At 51.1% G+C, this 21,860-nt stretch overlaps 7 protein-coding genes across 7 annotated transcripts; 3 read left to right on the top strand and 4 right to left on the bottom strand.

Moving 5' to 3' along the window:
* Window positions 1–1,471: 1,471 nt before the first annotated feature.
* On the top strand, window positions 1,472–4,144 carry J4E82_006363 (uncharacterized protein; the record flags this gene model as incomplete). The annotated part of the gene is made up of 5 exons (XM_051732620.1): window positions 1,472–1,598; window positions 1,646–1,905; window positions 1,954–2,730; window positions 2,785–3,415; window positions 3,471–4,144. 5 exons carry the CDS (start codon window positions 1,472–1,474, stop codon window positions 4,142–4,144), a joined length of 2,469 nt encoding a protein of 822 aa, XP_051587570.1.
* Window positions 4,145–4,433: 289 nt separating this feature from the next.
* J4E82_006364 (uncharacterized protein) lies at window positions 4,434–5,219 on the top strand (the record flags this gene model as incomplete). Its single annotated transcript, XM_051732621.1, has 1 exon — window positions 4,434–5,219. One exon carries the CDS (start codon window positions 4,434–4,436, stop codon window positions 5,217–5,219), a length of 786 nt encoding a protein of 261 aa, XP_051587571.1.
* Window positions 5,220–5,283: 64 nt separating this feature from the next.
* J4E82_006365 (uncharacterized protein) lies at window positions 5,284–5,669 on the bottom strand (the record flags this gene model as incomplete). Its single annotated transcript, XM_051732622.1, has 2 exons — window positions 5,284–5,579; window positions 5,639–5,669. 2 exons carry the CDS (start codon window positions 5,667–5,669, stop codon window positions 5,284–5,286), a joined length of 327 nt encoding a protein of 108 aa, XP_051587572.1.
* Window positions 5,670–7,029: 1,360 nt separating this feature from the next.
* On the bottom strand, window positions 7,030–8,118 carry J4E82_006366 (uncharacterized protein; the record flags this gene model as incomplete). Its single annotated transcript, XM_051732623.1, has 1 exon — window positions 7,030–8,118. The coding sequence occupies one exon, from the start codon at window positions 8,116–8,118 to the stop codon at window positions 7,030–7,032; it is 1,089 nt and encodes a 362-aa protein (XP_051587573.1).
* Window positions 8,119–12,829: 4,711 nt separating this feature from the next.
* Window positions 12,830–13,465, bottom strand: J4E82_006367 (uncharacterized protein; the record flags this gene model as incomplete). Its single annotated transcript, XM_051732624.1, has 1 exon — window positions 12,830–13,465. One exon carries the CDS (start codon window positions 13,463–13,465, stop codon window positions 12,830–12,832), a length of 636 nt encoding a protein of 211 aa, XP_051587574.1.
* A 931-nt stretch (window positions 13,466–14,396) lies between these two features.
* Window positions 14,397–17,153, bottom strand: J4E82_006368 (uncharacterized protein; the record flags this gene model as incomplete). The annotated part of the gene is made up of 1 exon (XM_051732625.1): window positions 14,397–17,153. The coding sequence occupies one exon, from the start codon at window positions 17,151–17,153 to the stop codon at window positions 14,397–14,399; it is 2,757 nt and encodes a 918-aa protein (XP_051587575.1).
* Window positions 17,154–19,214: 2,061 nt separating this feature from the next.
* On the top strand, window positions 19,215–20,649 carry J4E82_006369 (uncharacterized protein; the record flags this gene model as incomplete). The annotated part of the gene is made up of 4 exons (XM_051732626.1): window positions 19,215–19,232; window positions 19,286–19,840; window positions 19,887–20,206; window positions 20,256–20,649. 4 exons carry the CDS (start codon window positions 19,215–19,217, stop codon window positions 20,647–20,649), a joined length of 1,287 nt encoding a protein of 428 aa, XP_051587576.1.
* Between the last annotated feature and the right edge of the window lie 1,211 nt (window positions 20,650–21,860).

Consider the following 21,860-nt stretch of genomic DNA (forward strand, 5'->3'; position numbering starts at 1 on the left):
GTACTGCCACAACTGGACTGACAGATGGACTAGTAGGCCGGGCACCTTTGATTGGCCAAATCTGCTCCCAAAATGCTCAGCTGACGAATGACATCGAGTCTCTAAAGAACCGTACGAAAGGCGGATGACTTCTGCTGGAAGACTTTACTATAGTGACTCCTACACCTGGCCACAGTATGGTAGTGCGTTTGTGGTGCCGTACAATCTATCGAAAGCACTTCGCAGTGTGAACTGGCTGCATGATCAGCGCTTTAAGTTAGTAGGAAAACCTACGTACAACAATAGCGCTTTCCATGTTCTCATCAGAGGAACATGTTGAGTCTGGAAAACTCCGACACGAGTCACTTCAGCGTGTTGGAACACTCGATATAGTAAAAGAGTTGTTGTTTCCCTAGACAAGCAACTTTGAGCGCGTCATTTACCCGGTGGACATTAGAGATAGAGTTTTGGGTGCTTGCATGCGCTGGTCGGCCGCGATTACCAGCCAGCCAGGAACCGTGAAATATCTGTCCCATGCATGGAAATCGAAACCTAGTTGTTGCGCAAGTTGAGGGACCCTGATCGACATCCCTAAACTGGAGTGTGGAAAGGAGACTAGGTTGGTGGGAATCCGGAAACTAGGGTTGAGGTAGCTAGACCTCGAGGCAAAGTTTTCGGAATGACTCGGCCAGCCTACCTTCTTCGGTTTCGGGCTCGCAATCCCCTAAATCAACATCACTCTAAAGTCGTAAATACAACCTCTCGTCCTGTGATCCTATCGGCTTCATGCATACAGGCTAAGGCCCATCTTATCAGGGACGTATGTCTTCACCTCGGCACTGGTTCATTCCATAGAGAAGGCTGAAAAATCCAGGGAAGATGTAAGGGATCCTGAAGCTCCAAAATCTGCTATGAAGCCACGCAAACAGCCCCGGTTGAACGGTTCGCTCCGGTATCGTAGTCACTCGATGTTCAGGACGGCTGCTCGGTATGGTAGCTCAGCATTGATGGAGGGTTGATGAAAGCTGGGTTGAGGGCGCGATGTCCGCCTGGCAAATCGCTAGGACCGGCGAGCCCCATTGTGATAGTACGCGTCGAAGTATGCACTGTCAGACACCGGATGGGAATTGTCCACGAGCGCTGGACTTGAAGTTGAGATGGAAATGTGATGGAAAGTTCGTAGGTGCTCGCTGCGCTGTCCGCTCCGGAACCATTTTCCGAGAACGCGCACGTGGCTCGCCTCCGCACTTATCTTGGCAGGCACAAGAAAGGCAAGAGGGGCCTGAACGACGTCATGTCTTACTGCAACTGCTTGTTCACGGAGGATTGCTTGACGACGTTACCCCGAAGCCGGATTACTATGTACGACTGATGGCGCTCCTACAGGAAGTGATATGCATATGCGGGGTATCGTGGGGAGCGGTACGCAAACGCCTGGGGTAGAATAAGACGTGACTAGAAGCTCTGCCCAGTTTCTTTAGCTTTCCCCATCATGATGGGAACGAGACTTCTCCTGGTGCTTGTAATTGCGCGATGCATATTTGCACAGGATCACATCGACTATGCGCAATACGTGAACCCGTTCATTGGGACTGAAGGCGCCATTCCTGGCCTTGCATGCAAGACACACAATTCTCTCTGTGCGCTCTTTTCTGACAAATTCCAGATGGCGGCGGCGATGTATTCGTTGGCGGAGCAGTACCATTCGGTATGGTCAAATTGGGGATTGATACCTATGAAGAAATGGTCAACATGAGCGTGCTCAATGGCGGATACACACCTGAAGGTTATGTTACTGGCATTAGTCTAATGCACCAGTCGGGTACAGGCGGCGGGCCAAAGTATGGATTTCCATCGCAGATGCCGCTGACGAATATTGATGGAGATGTCAATATACTGGACAACCAAACATATTGGCAGAATCGAGTAGGGTGATCAAATGCGGAGCATGGGTAATTGCTAACAAAAAACTAGGTTGGCGAAGATGTGGCACAAGTGGGATATTTTCGTACAGAGCTTGAGTCTGGTGTGGGGATTGAACTCTCAGCTTCGCGACACGCAGGACTATACCATTACACGTATCCTTCGTCGTCGGAGAAGCACGTACTCGTAGACCTCTCACACTATCTTCCCCATCTGACGCGCACATGGGATACACAATTCTACACAGGTGGTGAAGTCGAAATTCAGCCAAACTCCAGCACCTACACCGGATACACTTCAATTGCAGGTGGATGGAATATTGGTGCGCCAGTTACCGTGTATGTGTGCGGCGAGTTTGATAGTTTGCCTGACGAGGCACGAGCCTTCAAAGGGAAGAATACATTCCCCGCCAGTCGGTACTTCCGATCGTTCAACAATGCTACGACACCTCGACCTACGTATACTGGGTCGACAGCCCGTTCAGGACCGATGAACGACCGCGTCGGAGCAGTCTTCACCTGGAGTAACGCAACTGAGATCAAGTCGCGAGTAGGCATCTCCTTCAAGTCGGTGAACAAAGCATGTGCATACAAGAACTCTGAGCTCTCTTCATGGTCGATCGAAGATACCGCCCAGGCAACGCGTGACGAGTGGAACCGTGACGTCTTTTCCAAAATTCGTGTCGATACTTCAGAGTCGGCGAACAAGACTAGACTGGCGTTGCTATACTCTAGTCTGTACTTCATGCACCTCATACCAAGTGAGCGTGTTGGCGAAAACCCGCTATGGGAATCGGATGAGCCATCTTGGGATGATTTTTACACCATGGTGAGTTTTTTGCCATCGTGTTGAAAGCAGACGTCACGCTGATCACCATCCAAGTGGGATCTCTTCAGAAACCAGGTCTCGTTATGGCATCTGATTCAGCCGAGCTACTACGAGTCCATGATCCGATCTCTGATTGACATGTTCAAACAAGAGGGTTATCTTCCAGATGGCCGATCTGGCAACTACAACGGTCTAGTACAGGGAGGATCGAATGCGGACAACGTTCTCGCGGACGCTTACGTGAAGGGTCTGACGGGTATGATCAATTGGACGGAGGGGTATGCCGCAGTCAAGAAAGACGCTGATGTCCTGCCGTTCTTCGACGAGAACCCTGTCGACATGCAAGGCTCGCTCAAGGAAGGTCGCGGAGCACTGGATGATTGGATACCACTCGGCTACGTTTCGGCTGATCGCAACACGCGAGCAGTCTCGAAGACGGTAGAGTACTCCCTTAACGACTTTGCCGTCAGCCAGATTGCCGCTGGTGAAGCACCTGGCGATCGAGATCTCTATCTTCGCCGGTCAGCGGGTTGGCAACTGAGCTGGGATCCTGAGTCCTCGAGTCGTAACTTTACGGGATTCGTCATGCCACGATACGCAAACGGAACTTTCCACAAGACGTACGACATTACTGATTGTGGCAGCTGTAATTGGGACGACGAAAGCTATGAAGGCACCGCCTTTGGTAAGCCATGATCTTCATCCACACAACTCCCCAATGCATGCTGATGAAACAACAGAATATTCTTTTGTGATTCCCCACGATATGTCGCGTGTTATCACGCTGATGGGCGGTCCTTCGCACTTTGAAAAACGTCTCGACTATGTATTCCAGCCGAATACGTCTGGTGTGGATCTAGGCGTGAATGGCCTCGGCATTACAACGATCAACAACATCGCAAACGAACCGGATTTCCAAACACCCTACCTCTACAACTACCTCAACAAGCAATGGAAGAGTGTTGAGCGAAGCCGGCAGCTTGCCAATGACTTCTACTTCAATACGACCAATGGCATCCCTGGGAACAGCGATGCAGGCGCCCTGAACTGCTGGCTCATATGGCAGATGCTCGGATTATATCCTGTTGTGACTACTCCTGTCTATCTTCTAGAGAGTCCATGGTTCTCCGACATCAACATGACAGTCAACCATGACAAGACGCTGCGGATCAGGGCTGAGGGCCTAGACGATGGTGATGGAAGACAAGGATATTACGTTCAGGGAGTAAGTATCAACGGGCAGGAGTGGAGCAAGAATTGGTTTGAGCACGAAGACGCCGGCGGTATCATGGCGGAGGGTGGTGAGATTGTGTTCAGGCTTGGAGAGCAACAAGTTGTGTGGGAGTCTGGTGATGTACCACCCAGTCCAGGACATCAGGTGGTTGACGTCGGAGAGGGCGCACAATTCTCCTAGGAGCCACAGAGAAGGACTCGGCCAGCACCAAGAACTTGTTAGAAACTCAATAAGATGTAGAGGTGAGTTGGGACGGTGGCATGATGTGGGGTGTCTTGGCAGATGATAAGATTCCGAGGTCTGTAGATGATGTACGTCACGCCGGGCTTTCCGTCTCTCCAGACCCTCAATCAACACGACAGCATGCTTGGCGCAACACAGCCGCCCAGATCTCACCTCATGCAATGTTGGAAACACCGCCAGCCTGACTGAACAGAATCCTTTGCGCATCGTCTTAGTCATCGCAAACATGTCTCGCCCAAACGTCAACGCGCCTATCCCTTCATACGAAGAGGCCGTCGTCGCGCCCCCGCCCACAACGGCACCACGACGCCCGTCTGAACCCGAAGCTGCCGAAGAGCTGCCTGTCGATACAGTGCCACCACCCATGGCCATATCAGCGACGCCTCCGCCAGAACTGCCGCCTGCCTACGCTGTCGTAGACGAGAAAGCCACCACTTTTACCATCTACGGCACCTTCATCCATACCCCGAACGCGCCTGCCTACCAGATATCCTCCCTCCTCGACGCACGCATCAACAAGCTTCGCATACGAAGGTTGCGTGCCGAAGAAGTCACGTTTCTGCAATCCGGCGCGCCGACGGTCGCCTTTGATAACAGCAGCGTCCTTTACGAGGCACACGACCCGCCCTTCGTCATCAACGAGTACTACATTCAAGGAAAAGCGGGCAGTACGCTACCCGGCGCTTTACAGCTTCGATTCGGGTTGCGCCGATGGCACGTCGTACATATGCCTACGCAGGGCAGTCGGCCGACTGAGATCATGACTTGTGGGAAACTAGGAGGGTTTACAAAAGCGCTTAAGCAAAGGAAGAACGAGCTGGAACCTAGCCAATGGAAAGACAGTGAGGGCCATGTCATCGCTACAGAAGTGCTAAAGATGGGTCCAGGAGGCAAGATGCCAACAATTGAGCTGAGAGACGACCTGGATCAGACATGTAGGGAGCTGGTTTTGGCGCTTTGGGTCAGTCGGCTCTGGGCCGCTTTTGGGGCAGGGAGCGGATACGTCCGTTGAGACTATCATCATAAAAGTCATCTTATCATTGTTGGATCGACAACCTCGACTGCGAAGCAACGCTCTACTCGCTACGAACGACCCTCTTGAATCCCTGCTTTGCAACCTGCTCCTTCGCCGCCGCAATGACAGCATCAGCGTTGGGGTCGGTGAAGCCACAACCAGTCTTTCCGTTCTGCTGGCTAGCTGCTTCGGCAGAGCATACACCGTCGCCAGTAGCTGCGACTTGACTGCAGCAAGCGGAGCTGCAGTCGGCATCCGAAACACAACCGCCCGTGATAAACTGGGCACCGTTGCCGGCACCGACATTCTTAGCGCCGGCATTGTTGGGTGTTACTTGGGCCATGGAGACGGCAGCCACTGATCAAAGTCAATACACAACCTCTTCAAGTTTCTGCTCATCTCAGATCAGAACTTACGAGCGACGAAGGTGGCGATAGTGAAACGCATGTTGATGGTTTGGAGAAGTTGGGTATAAAGCTTTTGTTGAGAAGTAAAGAATGTATGTACTTGGAACGAGTGACACCAGGTCAGTTTTGCAGTCGCAGACGCAAAGAGAATGGAATTGAAGGGTGATTGCTGAAGTGAGAAGTGTTGCTTGCTTGATCGTCCCTGAACATGGTGCGCGACGCAGGCTTTTATGCCTGAGGAACTGGATCTCGACGTTCACCCCGCCGCGCAATTCTAGCGCATGGAGTCATGCTCTCTGGTACTGTGAGGCTGTCACTGTGTGATCGCCTTGTCACCTGCAATTGTGGGCGTTGGATGTCTGGGGCAAATGCCTATAACGTCGGCAGTTATACCATGCATGATTCATGCTATGCCTTCCTCGATAGCCCGGAGCAATTCACACATCCTCCGATCGCTCACTCGGACCTATCAGCAGCTTCAATGCCGTGGCGTATCGACCTCGTCGCAATGTCGCAAAACCTGTTTCAGACCGATTCACGTGATTGGGGCATATGCGAGCTGTGTCAGATGTGTCAGACATCTTGGCAAGAAGTTTGACGTCGGAATTTGGTTATGAGCATAGCGATCAATATCGTTGGACATAGGTCGATGGGGTGGATGAGGAGACATGATGCTAGATTGTACGATGCGCGTCTCTATTCGACGATCTAACATGCAAGAGCTATCCGTTGATAAATGAAAGGATCGTTCAAGGAACATGCAGCTTCAGATGTAAGCTGTCATGAGCATATGCCTTTGATACACAGCGTTTAATACAAGTTAAATGTAGGACCAAATCACGAGACACACGATTAGTGGAGCGCGCTTGTTTAGTGGTTTCAACATCCGGGTTGCTGTTCTCGGAGGAACGGGATCGTTACTTCTGCGTCCTCACCACCATGAGTCTGGGACGAGCGGATCGAAAAACTCCCAGAACTCCGCCCATAGCGCCTTCACAGCATTTCTAATCGCGCGCTGTACCTCATCATTCGCAGCTGACCAATCCTTGTAAGCCTTGTGGCCTCCTTCGACTCCCAGGCATTTTTCGCTGGCCCAGCACGGCGTGGCGTAGCTTCAGTGTAGCCGTCGAGTTCCGTATGTATCTCTCTCATTGCGGTTCCGCACATACTGGGAATATCGTCGCTATGAGGCATCACCGCGTAGGCCATTACCACCAGCGAACGATGCGGTTGGTTTGATAAGTTGATAGAGATTTGATGACCGGACTAATACAGGAAACGAAAAACTTTTTGTAAGGAGCGAGATTGTCTTTGTCTATTGCTTGCGAACCACAACAATAGTTGCATACTGATGGATATGCATGAGTTGCCACGACATTCACGCAACACGATGACCACTTCTACCAGAACTCCATAACGACATACCATCTAATTACGCTGCCAATCAGGAAAGCCCAGCTACCTGCCATTGCGGCAATAGCTGCGTTGAGTTCACCTTGTTCCTGTGTCTCTCCCCTTTGGAATAGGAAGAAACCGGACACCATGAAGCCGAGCCCACCCATCGCATTCAAGAATGCGCTCTGCCAATCTGGATCAGACCACTTGGGCTTGTACCAGCGCTCTTGTTCAAAAACCGCCAGCATAGCGTTTGCGCCTAGGAAGAGGGCGCCATGTATAACCTGCGGCCCAAAGACGACGAGACCAAATGAGGGATCCTCTTCCGAGACTAGTCCGGGAAATTCGACGATACCGGCAAACATGAAGATAACACCACCGAAGAGAACAATAAGACCTGCCTGAAAGGCCAAGTTGTTCTTCGTCAAGTCCAACGCCTTTGTCCATGAAGGTATCCACTTGAACTCTGGTGTGCCAAGGAGTGCTGGGCGGTATTTGACTCTCTCGGGATCCCATTTCGACGTTTCGAGTGTGCCGCGGTCAATATTGAGGGCGCTGAAGGTGTCGAAGATGCCAGCCACGAAGAAGAAGATTGATCCGATCAACACCGTAGTAGGAACAGCGACTGTATCCTCGGTTTCGAACACCGTGGATGGCATGACGCGAGGCAGCAGCTCGAAGAAAGCGTTGATCACAAGATCGATCGAGCCAATAAGGAAGATGATTGCCACTAGGTAAATGGGGTCGCGGTAAGGGAAGACGGTAAACATGGTCTTGAGCCGTACCCTGATTGAGTTGTTGTTGTCCCATTCCATGATCGAAGTGTTTTCGAGGTAGCGGTTGTCAATGTATGCCTGCTCGCTGTCGAGGTTGTTCTCAATGTCGAAGACGATAGGTTGTGCGATGCGCTCCGAATGGCATTTTTCGCGGTGTTCGACGTAATCGACGTGTACAAAAGACTCGAGTTTCTCGGTTGAAGCGGGACGTGGCTGAAGATGGATTCCCCCCATGTCTGATATGCTAGCTGGGCGAGGCGTCATGCTCATCCGCGCCTGGCGGATGTAGGAAGCACGGATAGTTGCTGAGGCATTCATGTTGGGCAATAATAGCAGTAATGACTGAATATTAAGAATTAAAAGTTACAGTTACTCGTACTGAGAGCACCGCGAAAGAGATATAGATTTTGAGACGTCAAGCCTATGGAAAAGCAAGCAGATGTGATAGACCTTTATGGGGTTCGTACGCGGCCTAATCAAACGCTGCTTGGCTATCACAGCGTTGATCTCCAGCTCAGACACCAAAGCCCAAGACTTGACATGTCTGACCCACGAGCTTCGTCATGCTTTTGGCGAACAAGCATCAACGATTGATGCAATTAAGCTCAACCAAGCTTTTTTGAAGGGATGTTTGTTTCCTTCAAACTTTGGGAGTGGGTCGATAGTGCGTGGCGCCGTTCCGGATGGCGGAGTGCCGCCACGTGTGTGTGGCAGTGACTTGTTCAGAGTGAGAGATGTTCGTTTCAGTATTTGGGTGGACGAGACGTTCAGCCCAAAATAGGGGCGACTAGACCAAAGGGGCTCGGATCGCCGGAAAGCGCCGCTCGGACCGAAAATCGTCAGGTACTAGCGCCGTGTGTACGCTTCATCCTGGAGGGCGATCTGAAAGAACAGCCGACTGAATCATGAAGCGAAGATGATAGCTAGTGTAATGAAAGCAGGTAGAAGAGGATCATACGTGGTGTTGCAAGTTCCAAAAGCAGCACCAACTCAGTCGTCGAAGGCTCTTCTTCGGCTCAAGCCATAGTATCAGAAGCAAAGTACGATACCATCAATGTATAGTACATCGAACTCGCTCTGGTACGGATGTACGGCAGAGGACAGTGTCAGTTGGTGTGCCGCACAAAGTTTCTGACCGGTAGTTACCGCAGACGTCTACGCGTCTCTAGGCTGTCAATACACTCGGGTATCGTGTACTAACGATAGAGAAAGCACACATCATGATAGCTGAAGGCACGACGTGCGTGATATGAGAGATCCGATCTTGTCGATGTTCATGAAGAAGCTGTCGCGCAGCCTGGGACGAAATCACTTCATAGTGACGGTGCTGACATCATCCGCTAGGCGAGATCAAGAAGCCACGCCTTATCGTCTGCCCCGGTCCACCTTCCATCCTTCCTATCGCATTGACACGTTTAGATTCGACGTTGCCCAAATCAGCCCACTATGGCAACACAGCACAGGACCTCCGCCTGTCACCGTCTTATGTCTCTTCCACTGCTAGCGATTTCGCATGCTGATACCTAGCTTTGTAGTAGGCCTAATACAAGAATAGGTACCTTGTCTACTTCAAACCATGACCTGCGAGACAGGAGTACTCTAAGCGCCCAACCAAGTGTTCGGTGCCTGAAGAGGATGAGGTACCTGGGCCCGGGGGTAGGTTCTGCACGAAGACCTAAGAAAAGACAAGCGAAGCGATGCGGCAACAACATTACACTCGAACCCAACAATCATTGACGGGATCGGTATCCTTGCATTTTTCGGAGAACTGTTCCTGCTTTCTGCTAGAGTATTAACATCTGGAAGCGATATGATTATCAGTAATAGGTCGAAGGCATAGAACCCGCGCATACTCCGTATACCACGATTAGCACCCAGCCTCCAGCACCGCGACCAGCGACCTCCTTTACGTGGCTGTCCTCAGCCATATACTTCAACACAAAACCATTATGTGATTCAGTGCCGTTGTGCCGTTCGTAAATGTTCATGCGCGTCTACATCGAGGGCGGGGGAGGATGGCGCCGCGCCCTAACGCGTATACCCGCCGGGAGGAACACTGCATGTCAGCCGCGCTACCCGTCAGCAGTATCTACAAATCATCGCAAGCGCCTGTTTACCCCAAGATTAGGTGCATGATGCAGCCTTTCCCAGTCGAATATGCACTCAACAGAGCACGACATCACACTATTCCGGAAAATGGGCGTTGGTACCACAGATAGCAAGGCAGATACCACTTGCTGGTATTTAGCCAGTTTGGACCTGCGATAGCTTGGGAATAACTGCCGAACCAGATGTCACAGTAAGCTATACCGTTAGCATCTTTTGGCGATATTCTAGGATTGATCGTCTTCTGTACTGTTTTTGGTCTGATCTACAGATACCCCGGACAACCTGAAGCACACGCTTGGCTCTTCTTCAATGATGTCCTGCGCATCATCCGTCTAGCCAGCTACATTCTCTCTGCTTCATATCTTTCTCTTTCGTCATGCTTATGGTGTTACGGGGCGCATCCATCTGGTAAATTTACTATTTCCTTATCATTTCCTCTCGGGTCGGTTTTGTGAGCGTTCTCGTCTTTTCTCTTTTTTCCTTCCGATTATGAAGCTACCACTTGCATACATCTCCTCTCGAAGTACACCAAATGGCGGGTTGGATAGAATGGACACCGTCAGGATTGTGTCATGGACCGCTCTTGTCATCACAGTCATCGTCTTTGGCGCACGCCAGATCATGAAAGTCATCGTTTTTCGCACAGTCACGATTGATGACCTTTTCATATTCCTAGCATTCGTAAGCTACTCAACACCGTTTCTCTTGTCTTGTATTGATTTATGCAGTCATTCGGTATCGGCCTCTCAGCAACAGCTGTCGTTCTATCATTCGAGGGCCTCGTCACCGCCGGCCCTTTGATGCTCGATCAGATCGACCTGCTCATCAAAGGCTATTACGCGTCCGAGATTTTGTATGTCGCAGCTATTGGCCTCGCGAAATTGTCAATTTTGGTTTTGTTCTACAATGTCGTTGCAATGCAGCGTACCATCCGCCGAATCGGCATGGCCTTTGGTGTTCTGGTGTCAGCTTGGACAATAGCATCGGTTATGGCGACCGCATTTCAGTGCGAGCTCCCTCGACCATGGGACATCACAAGCCTGAAATGCTCTAACATGGTAAGTAGCACTGACTGTTTGGTCTCAACATGACTGGAGGCTGATTGAAGCAGCATATTTTCTGGATCATCTATTGCATATTCGACATGTCAACCGAGGTCGCCATCATCATGCTATCAGTATACCTTGTAGCATATCTTCAAGTACGACTTTCAAGGAAGTTTGCCGTCTTCGCATGCTTTGCGCCACGCATCCTTGTACTGAGTGCGGCGCTCGTTCGCCTCATCCTGCTGTATCCGGTCGCACCCTACGACGATCCTCGATACCGGCTTTGGGAACCGGCAATCATGTCGCAAGTTCATGTGTGCCTCAGCATCGCTACTGCAAGCATTCCGTACATGGTTCCTTTCTTCAAAGGCCTGGACAGTGACTTGCGAAAGAGTCACCTTGCGAAGAACCGGCTTCACTTCATCGATGAGGAAGCGGGACGATCAAAGTCATCGCTGTGGTTTCGCCGTCATAGCAAGACGAAATCCCTAGATCTTTGGGATTCTCCTGCAGACGCAGGTGTTCAATACCATCATCTATCGCAAGTCTCGCCTTATCCTTCCACCCCAAGACCTCTGTCGCCCTTACCACCTCCGAGACCACATACGCCGCTGGGTAGACAAGCCAGTGTACGCGGCCTGAATATTTATATACCATGTCGGGATCCTCAACGGCAACGAAGTTTGGATTGGGCAAGTCCACGAACAGAGAGCTCAGGCGCACTGTCACCATCATGCACATCGCCGCAAGCTTTGCTCTTGCAATCATTCATTCCTTCCAGGAAGGCACCCAGCCCACCGTCAAGAATCCATAGCCCCATGCCGACTTCCCCAAGCTCGTGCTATTCCAGTCGCACTCCTACACCGGCCTTGACCACACCGTACACACAACGCCTTTCGCTATTTCCGCCTGATGGCTCCTCTTCTAACTCATCACAACCCCAGAAAAGCCCATATCTGACTTCTATCATACCACCTATTCGATCCATGCAATCGCAAACAGTACCCAGGATCACAGAGTCGCCAGAACTCTCATTCCCTAGAAGTCCTACCGGACGTGGGTCGTTGCTGGTACGGTCGTCCAGTCGTGCACAACCCCCAAAATTTAGTACTACAACGCATCTTCAGACGCCACCACTGATAACCGCACATGATGGGAGAGGTTTTAGGCCAGGTTCCATACAAGATCTAACGTCTCCGATGGGTGCAGCCATCAATGGATGGTTCAGCAGCACGAAAACAAAATACTCTTCGCCTTTGTCTTCACCCATAAACGCTTCGCCGGATTGTCAATCGGTGGTCGAAAACTATGAGTTGTCATCGATAAGCTCGATCGATACACCGAGATCACCTCCTCCGAGTCATATGCGCTCACATGCTCGAGTAGACATAGCACAAGATGCGCCTTACTCGCCTAACGACACACCACTTGGCACGCAGAATCCTAGATGGCAAACGATTCCTTCTGTACATGACGTCCGACACAGTCCAAGGATTGTCTTTCAAACTCATTCATAGCTGGAGTTCCGCAATTCTTGTATTATCCTGTCTTTCGTATCTAGTCTGGGTGGTCTTTTAGGCGCAGAAACAGGTTGCTTTGAATGCTGTATTATGATCATACGATGCGACGATTGTATCGCAAACTGTATAACATGTATTTGTACTTGATAACGTCCCCAGAAGAAGTCACCTATTGAGCAGAAGCAATAAAAAACATACCAGAGAGCGCATATCAGGATTACACTACACCGTTGGAACCAATCATTGTGATGGACAGCATTGAATAGATATAATCGGTGTATATGTGGTGTCCGCCGAGGACGCGTTGCATGACGTTGCTTATAACTGACGACAGCACACAATATATTTCTTCGTTCAAAACTCCCTCTTGACGTGCCACATATCCCACGGCGCCTGCCATCCCATGAGGATCTGCACTGCCTCTTTGTACTCGTCCGTCTTGATTACATCCTCAAAATACTGCATACCCTCCCATCCTCTCGCCACAAAGAAGCATTTGGCCTTCTTCACATCCTTGTGCTCCTGCTCTTCCAGCACCCAGCCATATGTTACCGCGCCATTACCCTTGGCAGCCGGAGTGCAAATATCATCGAACTTCTTGAAGTCCTTCTCTATCTTATCCCGGAACTCCTTTGTGGCCTTGTCGGTCGGGAAGTAAATTTGCACAAATTCGACCAAAGGTGAGGATAGAGGGCCGCCGTTGTCAAAAGCCGACTGTCCATCTTTAAACGAGACGTGGAACATCTTCTCAGGGTTTCCAAGACTTTTGATGACGGTTTCGCGGTACGTTTCTGCTTCCTTTGAGGATTCGGCTTTGGGGTCGTGCCATTCCGAGCTCAACTGTAAGTTACGCTTGTCCTGGATTTGGGTTCCTAGGACATAGTTTTCGGGGGCCTTGGCGCCTTTGAGGGCTTTGACGGCTGCGTTGGCTTGGTCGTCGGCTTCGGAAGCTGAGTGAGCATGGAAGCGGATTATTTGCGTTACAGTCATTGTGTTGGGTTGCGCGTTGAGCGAAAAAGGTAGCTTGGTCGGCGAGTTGTGTTGGGGAGTAACAAAGCTGATGCGATTGATTTCAGCTTTAGGCGTATTCGCAATTGCTGTGTTGACGTTGCTTTTGCTGCACAGTCGCGCACGGTGTCATATATAAGTCGCGAGCTTCGTCATCGAGAGCTAACAGCCACAGACCCAGAGTAGATTTCCAAGATTAGATACTACGTGTCATCAGTCATTCGATGGCGTGCCATCAGCCACATCGGCGTGCCGCAGTGTGCACGCCTGAGATATTAGGTGGGTACACGCTTCGGCGTTTGGCATGTTACTGGATGATGGTCTGGTAAGTGCAGCTTGCGGGGTAAAAATGCGCCTCGGCACTCCTCTACTATCCATACTACATTGTAGGGGAAGTAAAGGATGTGAATACACAGACTTGAGAACCTTGATGCGACTGCGATACACTGATATAAGTAAAAGGCATTGCCAAATTGTGCTATTATTGCAGAGTCCGATGTGTGATGATGCCGAGTTAGGGGCTACAGCAGCATGTTTGCGCTATACCAGATTCGGTAACGCATCCTCTGCGCAGCCGTCACATGATGATCTCCTTATCGTGGGTGATGAATTAGAATGCTTTAAGGAAGAGGCTCAGCCCGAGAGCGGCGAAGATAGTAATACATTATGGGAATCGTGTCTAGGTCTATGTCATAGCTTCACAGAAGCTGCCCTATATACGGAAAAACAACAACCCAAACTCCTGCAAATGCTCGACTCGCTTGCTTCGAAAATACAACAACAGAGGAAAATGCGTTCTAAGATGTGTTATGAATGACGTTGTCTCCCATGCAGCAGAGCCGATTTGGGCTTCACCAATCGGCAAGGTAACAGCAACGGGAATATGCAAGAGGCGGGTAATGCACAGCCGTGCCTAGAAACTGAACAATCCCGACCTCCTCTTACCCAACGGGTATACGATGAGCGCGGCCAAGAACAGGCCGACAGTGATACCAATCGCAATCTGAACAACTGAGAAACCGACGTCTAGAGCGATGGAGTTGATAGTTGTGCTACTGCCTACGTCCGCAGAACTGAGTGTTGTGGCGTTGCCGGTGCTGTTACGCACGATCTGGTCGGCCGAAGTCAGACCCGATACGAGAGAACCTTGGACACTCAATCCCGATGGAACTTGTACGAAGATAGCTGGTAACATGGCAGCTGCGGCAAGACCGTAGCCGATCTTCCTGGTGTGTGGTGTGAAGTCGCTGACTGAGCTGGCGCGCGATGTATGGCCACTGCTGTTGTGCGTTGGGTCGTAAGCTGATCGCTCGACCTTAGGCGTACGGATGGGTCCATGGCTCTTCCTGCGATACACCTTACGCACCTTGACCAACTCGGGTCGTATCTTGTTCTCCCACATGTCTAAGCTCCAGTTCTCGATGTGACGACCAAAACGCGCATGAGCGTTGGCGGCGATACCGATCCCTAGTGCTCCGAGAGTGTTGCTGACTTGCGCATTGCTCTTGAAGTACTTTGAGCTGTGGAAGTTGATGACCCAGCCGATGAAAGCAATAACTGTCATGGAAGGCATCTGCTTGTACTTGGCCTGATTAACAATCTGTAGACAGATTGCGAACGCAGGAACAAAGAGGTAGTAGAAGTTCGTTGACATGGGCTCATGGCATGTCGTCCGGGAGGTTGCATTGCCGTCCATCATGCCATATAGTACAGTACCAATCGTGATACCGAATCCAAGGAAGAGAGAGTAGATGATGGCATACACCATGCGTACAGACCCAGCGACAATGTGCTTGCTCTGCAGCTCTAGCGACGCACAAAGCACCATGAAACCGGGCAGAATGAGGGCAATACTAGACTGAGCCATAGCGCTGAAGCAGAAGATCTCTTTCCCGTCGTGCCGGATGGATCCAAGAGCACGCGCAGCAAAACTAGTGATAACCGATGCTCCGATCTCGAAAACGTTGCTGATAAGGTCATTTCCAGGTGCGACGACGAGTTGAAGCCATCCGATGAGGCATCCCAGAAGGAAGCAGAAGGGCAGGTCGATAAATCGAGCTTGGAACGCGAATGGTCCGACAGTCGCAGAGGCTAAGCCGTACATCGGCACCCGAAGCCACTTGTTGAACTTATCTTTGCGCACCATGATAGCGTCCAGTCGAGGTGTAGCCTCTTCCACACCTATCCTATCATGGACCACATCTTTGTAGATCTCGTGCACATCTCGCAATTTGCCAAGATCAACACCCTGGCTAGTTCGAACGAGTTTAACCTCACTAGTGTGAACTGAGGAGTCGTCGAATGCAACAATCATGCAACCAGGCATGTATAGAAACTGTGCTTCGATCTCCAAGACACGAGCCGACATGTTCAGGTACTCTTCCAGTCGATGAGTAGGAGCTCCGTACATCATGAGCGCTTTACACAGCTTGCGCAGATAGTTCTGACGCGCAAGTGTACCAGCAAGATGAATTTTGATCTTGATCTCCTCCTCCTTCCTCTTGTTCTTCTTGAAAGGTAAAATAGACTCGTCAGACTTGGAACGTTTGCCCATGCCAGGACGGGCTGTCTTCTTGTATTGCTGATCAAACTCCTGACCAAGCTCTTGTTGCGCAGGTGCAGCAAAGCTATGAGCTGAGGATCCGACTAATTGCGAGATGGATGTTGCTGACTGGTTATTGTGATGGCTTCGGAACCAAGGACGGCCTCCGCGTGGGGTCGAGTAGCCGGAGGCGGGCGGCGATGGGTTCGGGGAGTTGGCCGCTGTTGACGCTCCGCTGAACGTGCCCGTGCTCAGAGTTCGATGGTGAACGGGTCGACGTGATGATGATGATGGTGGTGGTGCTGCATTAGAAGACATTTTCATGAGAGTACCCAACACTCCCGTTCGGTACTTGGTAGGACGAACGACATGCTCATCCTCAACGTCCATAGCGTCTGGTGTCACCTGGCCTGACGCGAGCGGTGCTTCGGTGTGATACAAATCTTCAGCACTTAATGCAGGCTGGCCGTTAGCAGCTCGTATCGTATGCTGACGAAGAATCATGGATGCACGCTTCGTGAACCTGGGGTCGTCCTCGTCATCATCGGTGGTCTCGCCCACAGATTCGTATTGCTTTGAAAGGTTCTGGAGTTCGACAGGTGGAGACGCGATCTCCTTAGAGTTGCGTCGCGATATTGGGGCGGAGTAAGTACCGACAGACTTGGACAGTCTCGCTGCGCGGCGTTGAGCAGCAAGTCCTGATCTCTCCTTGAGGTCATGACCAACCGAAGGAGTGGTCGCCGCATTGTCGTCAAATGGGTTTGGTTGGTCGTTGAGATAGAATTCCGGAGGTGGCGTTCGGGGACCTGGTTTTCGGATGGCTGGGCGAGGCTTCTGTACATCTTTTGGAGCAGCGATAGGTTCCTGTATGACTTCTTCCGGTAGATGCTCATCCCCAAGAGCTAAACGTAGCGAGGCACGGATCTTCTGGAGGTCATCATGTGACACATCCGACCGTTCGAGGGGTGTGTTATGCCCTCCAGAGCCTGTGTCTTCGGGCGATTGTTGTGAGCGTACGGGATGTTCTTCATGCCAACCAACACGTTTCCTACCAGGAGTGGCGGACATCTGGTCCTCGGGTTCGAAGTTGGCCTGACGAGATGGGCCAGCATCTTGAAAGGGGTTCATGATGATATTGTATTCTCTTGGGCACTATCGGACGGCTAGTTGGGCGCGCCAGGAGTCGCCAGTGCGCTCGCAATAATTACCAACGCACCGACTTCCGCGACTAGGTGCAGATAACGTTGCACGTGGTGTGTCCGATTTGTGCGCTAAATCGCCGGTAGTTCTGAATAGGCAGGCTGATATCTGGGACCGTTCATGCACCTAAAGGTGGATGTTTGAAGGATCGTGAGTCCCAAGGAACGCACAGAGTATGGATATACGGCGTGGTCTGTGTAATGAGAGTGCCTGGAAAAATGGATAACGATTTGGTAGAGACAAAGATCGAAGAATGACTGAGTCGTTGACTTGAGCTGCTGGTTCAGATCGCAATGGAAAGTGGGCAGTCTCAACGTTGTGTGTGTGTGGGATTGATAAGAGCCGCTAGTGCGGGTATACCACACACGGTCCCGAACGTCACTGGAAGAGTTCTCAAACTCTGTAGTGGCGTGCCGACCCAATTTTCCTAGTCGAAACGCAGCGGCCAGAAGGTTCGGTGTCGGGTTCGTCAGCTTAGCAAAGGGAGGGTGGAGCGGAAGTTGCAGGGGACATGGAACGTCGGGAGCGCCAAAATCAGCGACAGGCACCAGAATCGTAGCCCAAAATTCCAGAACCTTGATCGCTGCAGCGGGAGTGGCTGCACTGGCGTTGTAAGTATTTTAGGGAACCCGCGAGGTCCGATGGTAAAGAGCCGCAAGTGCGCCGAAGTGGTTTGAGTATAAGAATGCCTGTATTCGCCGGAGACGCAGAGATTTTTGAAGGCCGTCAGGAGTCGGCGTACCACGACTTTCATAGCGAGTTCCCGCCCGCAGGATTGCACAACGTTTGATGAAGCTCTTGACTGACGACACTGGACGAAGCGCGGACACCGCTACAGCCAAGATTTGCAGTCATCGATACCCAGGTCGGCTGTCGGCGCAGCAAGAAAAGTGGACATGGCCGTGCCAAAGCTTGGGATCAGTCTGGTTGAGGGAAACCGAGATAAGGAGACAGTGGGTATAACTGGGTCGTCCAAGCCTCTCAGCGCGCGTCGGCCCAATCGTCGCAAACCTAGGGGCATCGTGGGAATGAGCTTGGTGTGCTATGATAACATGAGTGGATCTATGGCTCCTAGGCGATGATCGAGAATCAAGCAGCGCCTAGGTATATTATGCCATCGAGTCATAACAGCGTTGGCGAGCTGAAAAGAAATATGTTGAACGCATACAACGATGAATAGATTAGTCGCATGGTGTTGCGGCTGTTCGTGGTTGCGATAGTGGCGAACAAGAGGCTGAAAACCCTTGAAGGGCCGGTAAAGCTTATTTTCGCAAGCCCGGGAGTCCCTGCGCTTCCCAAGGTCCCAACAACAATGCGACGCCAGGAGATCGGAGCGGATGTTTCGGTGTCGCTCGCATCGTCACATGCTGAGGCGGCCGTGTACGAGTCTTGTAGGATCAATACGGCGACTTGCCATGGCCATGACGTCGCGCGTGGGTGGTGTGTTCTAATTCTGTTCGTATCTCACCACCAGCCAATACGAGCGTCTCCAGTCTCCACAATGTTCGCGACCTGGAGGTATCAATAGCGTGGAGCGCGTCTTCCCAACACTTCCGGGTGTATCGCAATGTCTTCGTCACCATCTTCGTAAGACGTGCTCGCTCTAGCAACCATGGCTTGTTAGGATGTATCAGGGTCCAGTCTGATGCCGGAGTTGCGATCATCAGGGGAGACGCGCGCTCACCTCTCCAGAGACTACGTCATAGCTCACGCTTCGCCAGCCTTGCATTCGACCCCTCCTAGACCCTTGGCTCCACTGTCATTACTCAGTGCATCACGTGCACCTTCCCCTCTTGTCGATTGCCATGTGGGGCACTCGAGCTCTTCCCCGCACCTGCATCACAGCCGAATGTCTCTGAGATGAGGATGGAGAACCTTGGAGGCGGGGATTTGACAGCCCCACCATGAGGGACATGCCATCTTAAAGAATGACATCTGGTTAGCAGATGCTTTCACAGTATTCACATGCAGTAGTGCCGATTCGTAACCATGCCGAAACTCAATCACGTATGTTTGCGTTGTTCCTACGTGAGCGTCTCGCCTGTCGCTAACACTACCAGGTCATTATTGTCGGAGCTGGTCCCTCCGGTCTTTTGCTCGGAGTCCTCCTTGCGAAAAATCTCGGCATCAAAGTTACGATCCTCGATGCAGATACCAAGATCAATGGCAACCCAAGAGCGGCTCATTATGCACCTTCAGCAGTTTACGACTTCCATCGCGCCGGCATCATAGACGATGTACGTGCAGTCGGGCTTCACCCCAGAGGTGTATGTTGGCGGTTGCAGGACACAACCTTCTTGGCTGGCATGGGCCGCGAGCCAGAAGACTCAAAATACTCAATGGTGGTGCTGCCGCTAGATCAATTAGGTCCGCTCCTCGTGAAGCATTTCGAAAGCTACCCCAATACTGAAATCAAGTGGGGTCATAAGCTTGTCGGCGTAGAACAAGATGATAATGGCGCTACAGCGGTCGTGGAAACGAGCAATGGCGAGGAAAAGAGGATCACAGGTGATTATCTGGTAGGCGCCGATGGCGCATCAAGTGGTGTTCGCACTGCATTGTTTGGAAAAGAGTATCCAGGAGAGACGCTGAAGCAGCAAATTGTTGCTACTAATGTATGATTGAAGCATCTGAGTATGGATTCGACAGCTAACATGTTAGGTCTACCTACCATTCGATGAGCGATACGACTACTGGGATTCCAATTTCATTGTTCACCCAACGGACTGGTATATGGCTGCTAAGATCACAAACGACGGCTTATGGCGAGTGACATACGGCGACTCTGAAGATCTCTCGAAAGAAGAACTCATCAAACGCCAACCGCTCCGTTATGAGCAAATTCTCCCTGGTCATCCAAAGCCTGATGAGTACAAGCTCGTCAGTATGAGTCCTTACAAACTCCAACAAAGATGCGCACCCAGTTTCCGTGTAGGTAAGGTAATACTAGTCGCTGACGCGGCGCATCTATGTAACCCATTGTAAGTGATCGACACCCTTGATGCGCTTGTTCTACTAACATAACAATAGCGGCGGCATGGGTTTGACGGGTGGTTTCGCCGACGTTGGCTCCCTCTACGACTGCTTCACTGGAATCCATCTCGACGAACTTGACGAATCTATTCTCGATAAATACTCCGAAATCCGTATCAAGATCTGGCGCGAGATGATCGATCCCATGTCGCGCGAAAACTTTCACCGCCTTTGGGACCCAGCGCATGAAGAGAAGAGGAAGGAATTTTTCAAGATGTGTGAAAAGGCAAGTGATGATCCGGTGTGGGGAAAGAGCATCGCAGAGACTATTCATCAGGTTAGACACGATTTCACACAATACTTCAAGAGTAAGCAGAAGCAGAGTGGCAAGGCTATGGGAGACATGGCGACAAGTAATGGTGTGCTAGCAGAGAATAGTGCGGCAGCGTAGTGTCGTGGTAAGCTGGCGTGCACGAATCTTAACATACATTGTAGAGTATACGCACACGAACGACATCATGATAAGCCGCGATGACAACTTGGTTCAGTACCTGTATCAGAGCTCCATGATATGACTCATTTCAGTATCTCTACAGCCGACGACTAAACCGATAAAGCTTTTAGAAAAATCCAGTTCCCCCCCATCTCCACCGCAAATCCGATCCAGGCACCACCCCAACGTCATCTAGGTACCATCTTTAAAGTCCTTTCATTTCGCTCATGTATTCATACACACGTGCAGAGCTTTTCCTGTCGCTCGACCTCGATACGCTTTTGTCGCACTGCGCCCCACGCTACGCTTTCACCACGTGCTCTGAAGAACCCTCTTGTATCAAGAATTGCACATCATGTGGTACCGTTGCCGAACCATACCGTCTAAGAAGTTTTATTTTCGTCTCCTGAGGTATCTCCTTTCCTTCCTTGAGCGATGCTGCAGCGAAACGGCTAGTTTGTGGTCCCTTGAAAACCAGACTGAAGACCTGGGTCAATTCCTTATAAAAACCCCATGAGAAGGTATCAACTAGTATAAGGCGAAAGAGAAAGGAGATGTTTTTGTGGTGGGCGTAGTCGCGCATATAGCCTGCCAGGATTTTGTGGGCCTCGGGTGTTTGTATGATCGCGTCACAGGTCCGCTCGATTTCTATCCGGCGGAGGCGATTCTTGTTGGTCGCGCTGCATTGTTGATAGAACAATCGGAACACCTCGTTCATATCGATCTCCCTGCTGAATTCGTACTCATAGAACTTGCGGTGTTCAACTCGATAGCAGAAGCGAATTCTGTTCAAGTCTAACAAGAGCCCGCGTGTCTCAGCACGAGTCTGGTGACAAACTAGGCGAAGTGAATTGGGATCGCCGAGCGTTGTAATTCCCTCAATTTCCCGCTTCGGTGGACGTTCGTTTGGCCAGAAGGGCTCGAGTTTCGGGACCCAAAGCGCAGGAGCTTTCGACAAGCCAAAGTCGCCCCATGGGTCAGGCATGCGAGGAGTCTTAAATGTCGAGAGACAAAGCCCGTTCGGTGCACAAGCCAGGCCCCATTTATATGTCAAGGCATACGAGTGAATTATGTCTCGTAACTCGCGAGGAATGTCGAGATAGAAGCATGCACCGCCAGGATCCGGGACGCTGGGGTCGTTCAACTGCGAAGTTGAGGTCATGGTCGGG

The sequence above is a fragment of the Alternaria postmessia genome, assembly GCF_024291825.1.
Source record: "Alternaria postmessia strain BMP 2775 chromosome Unknown scaffold_37, whole genome shotgun sequence".
Lineage (NCBI taxonomy): Eukaryota > Fungi > Ascomycota > Dothideomycetes > Pleosporales > Pleosporaceae > Alternaria > Alternaria postmessia.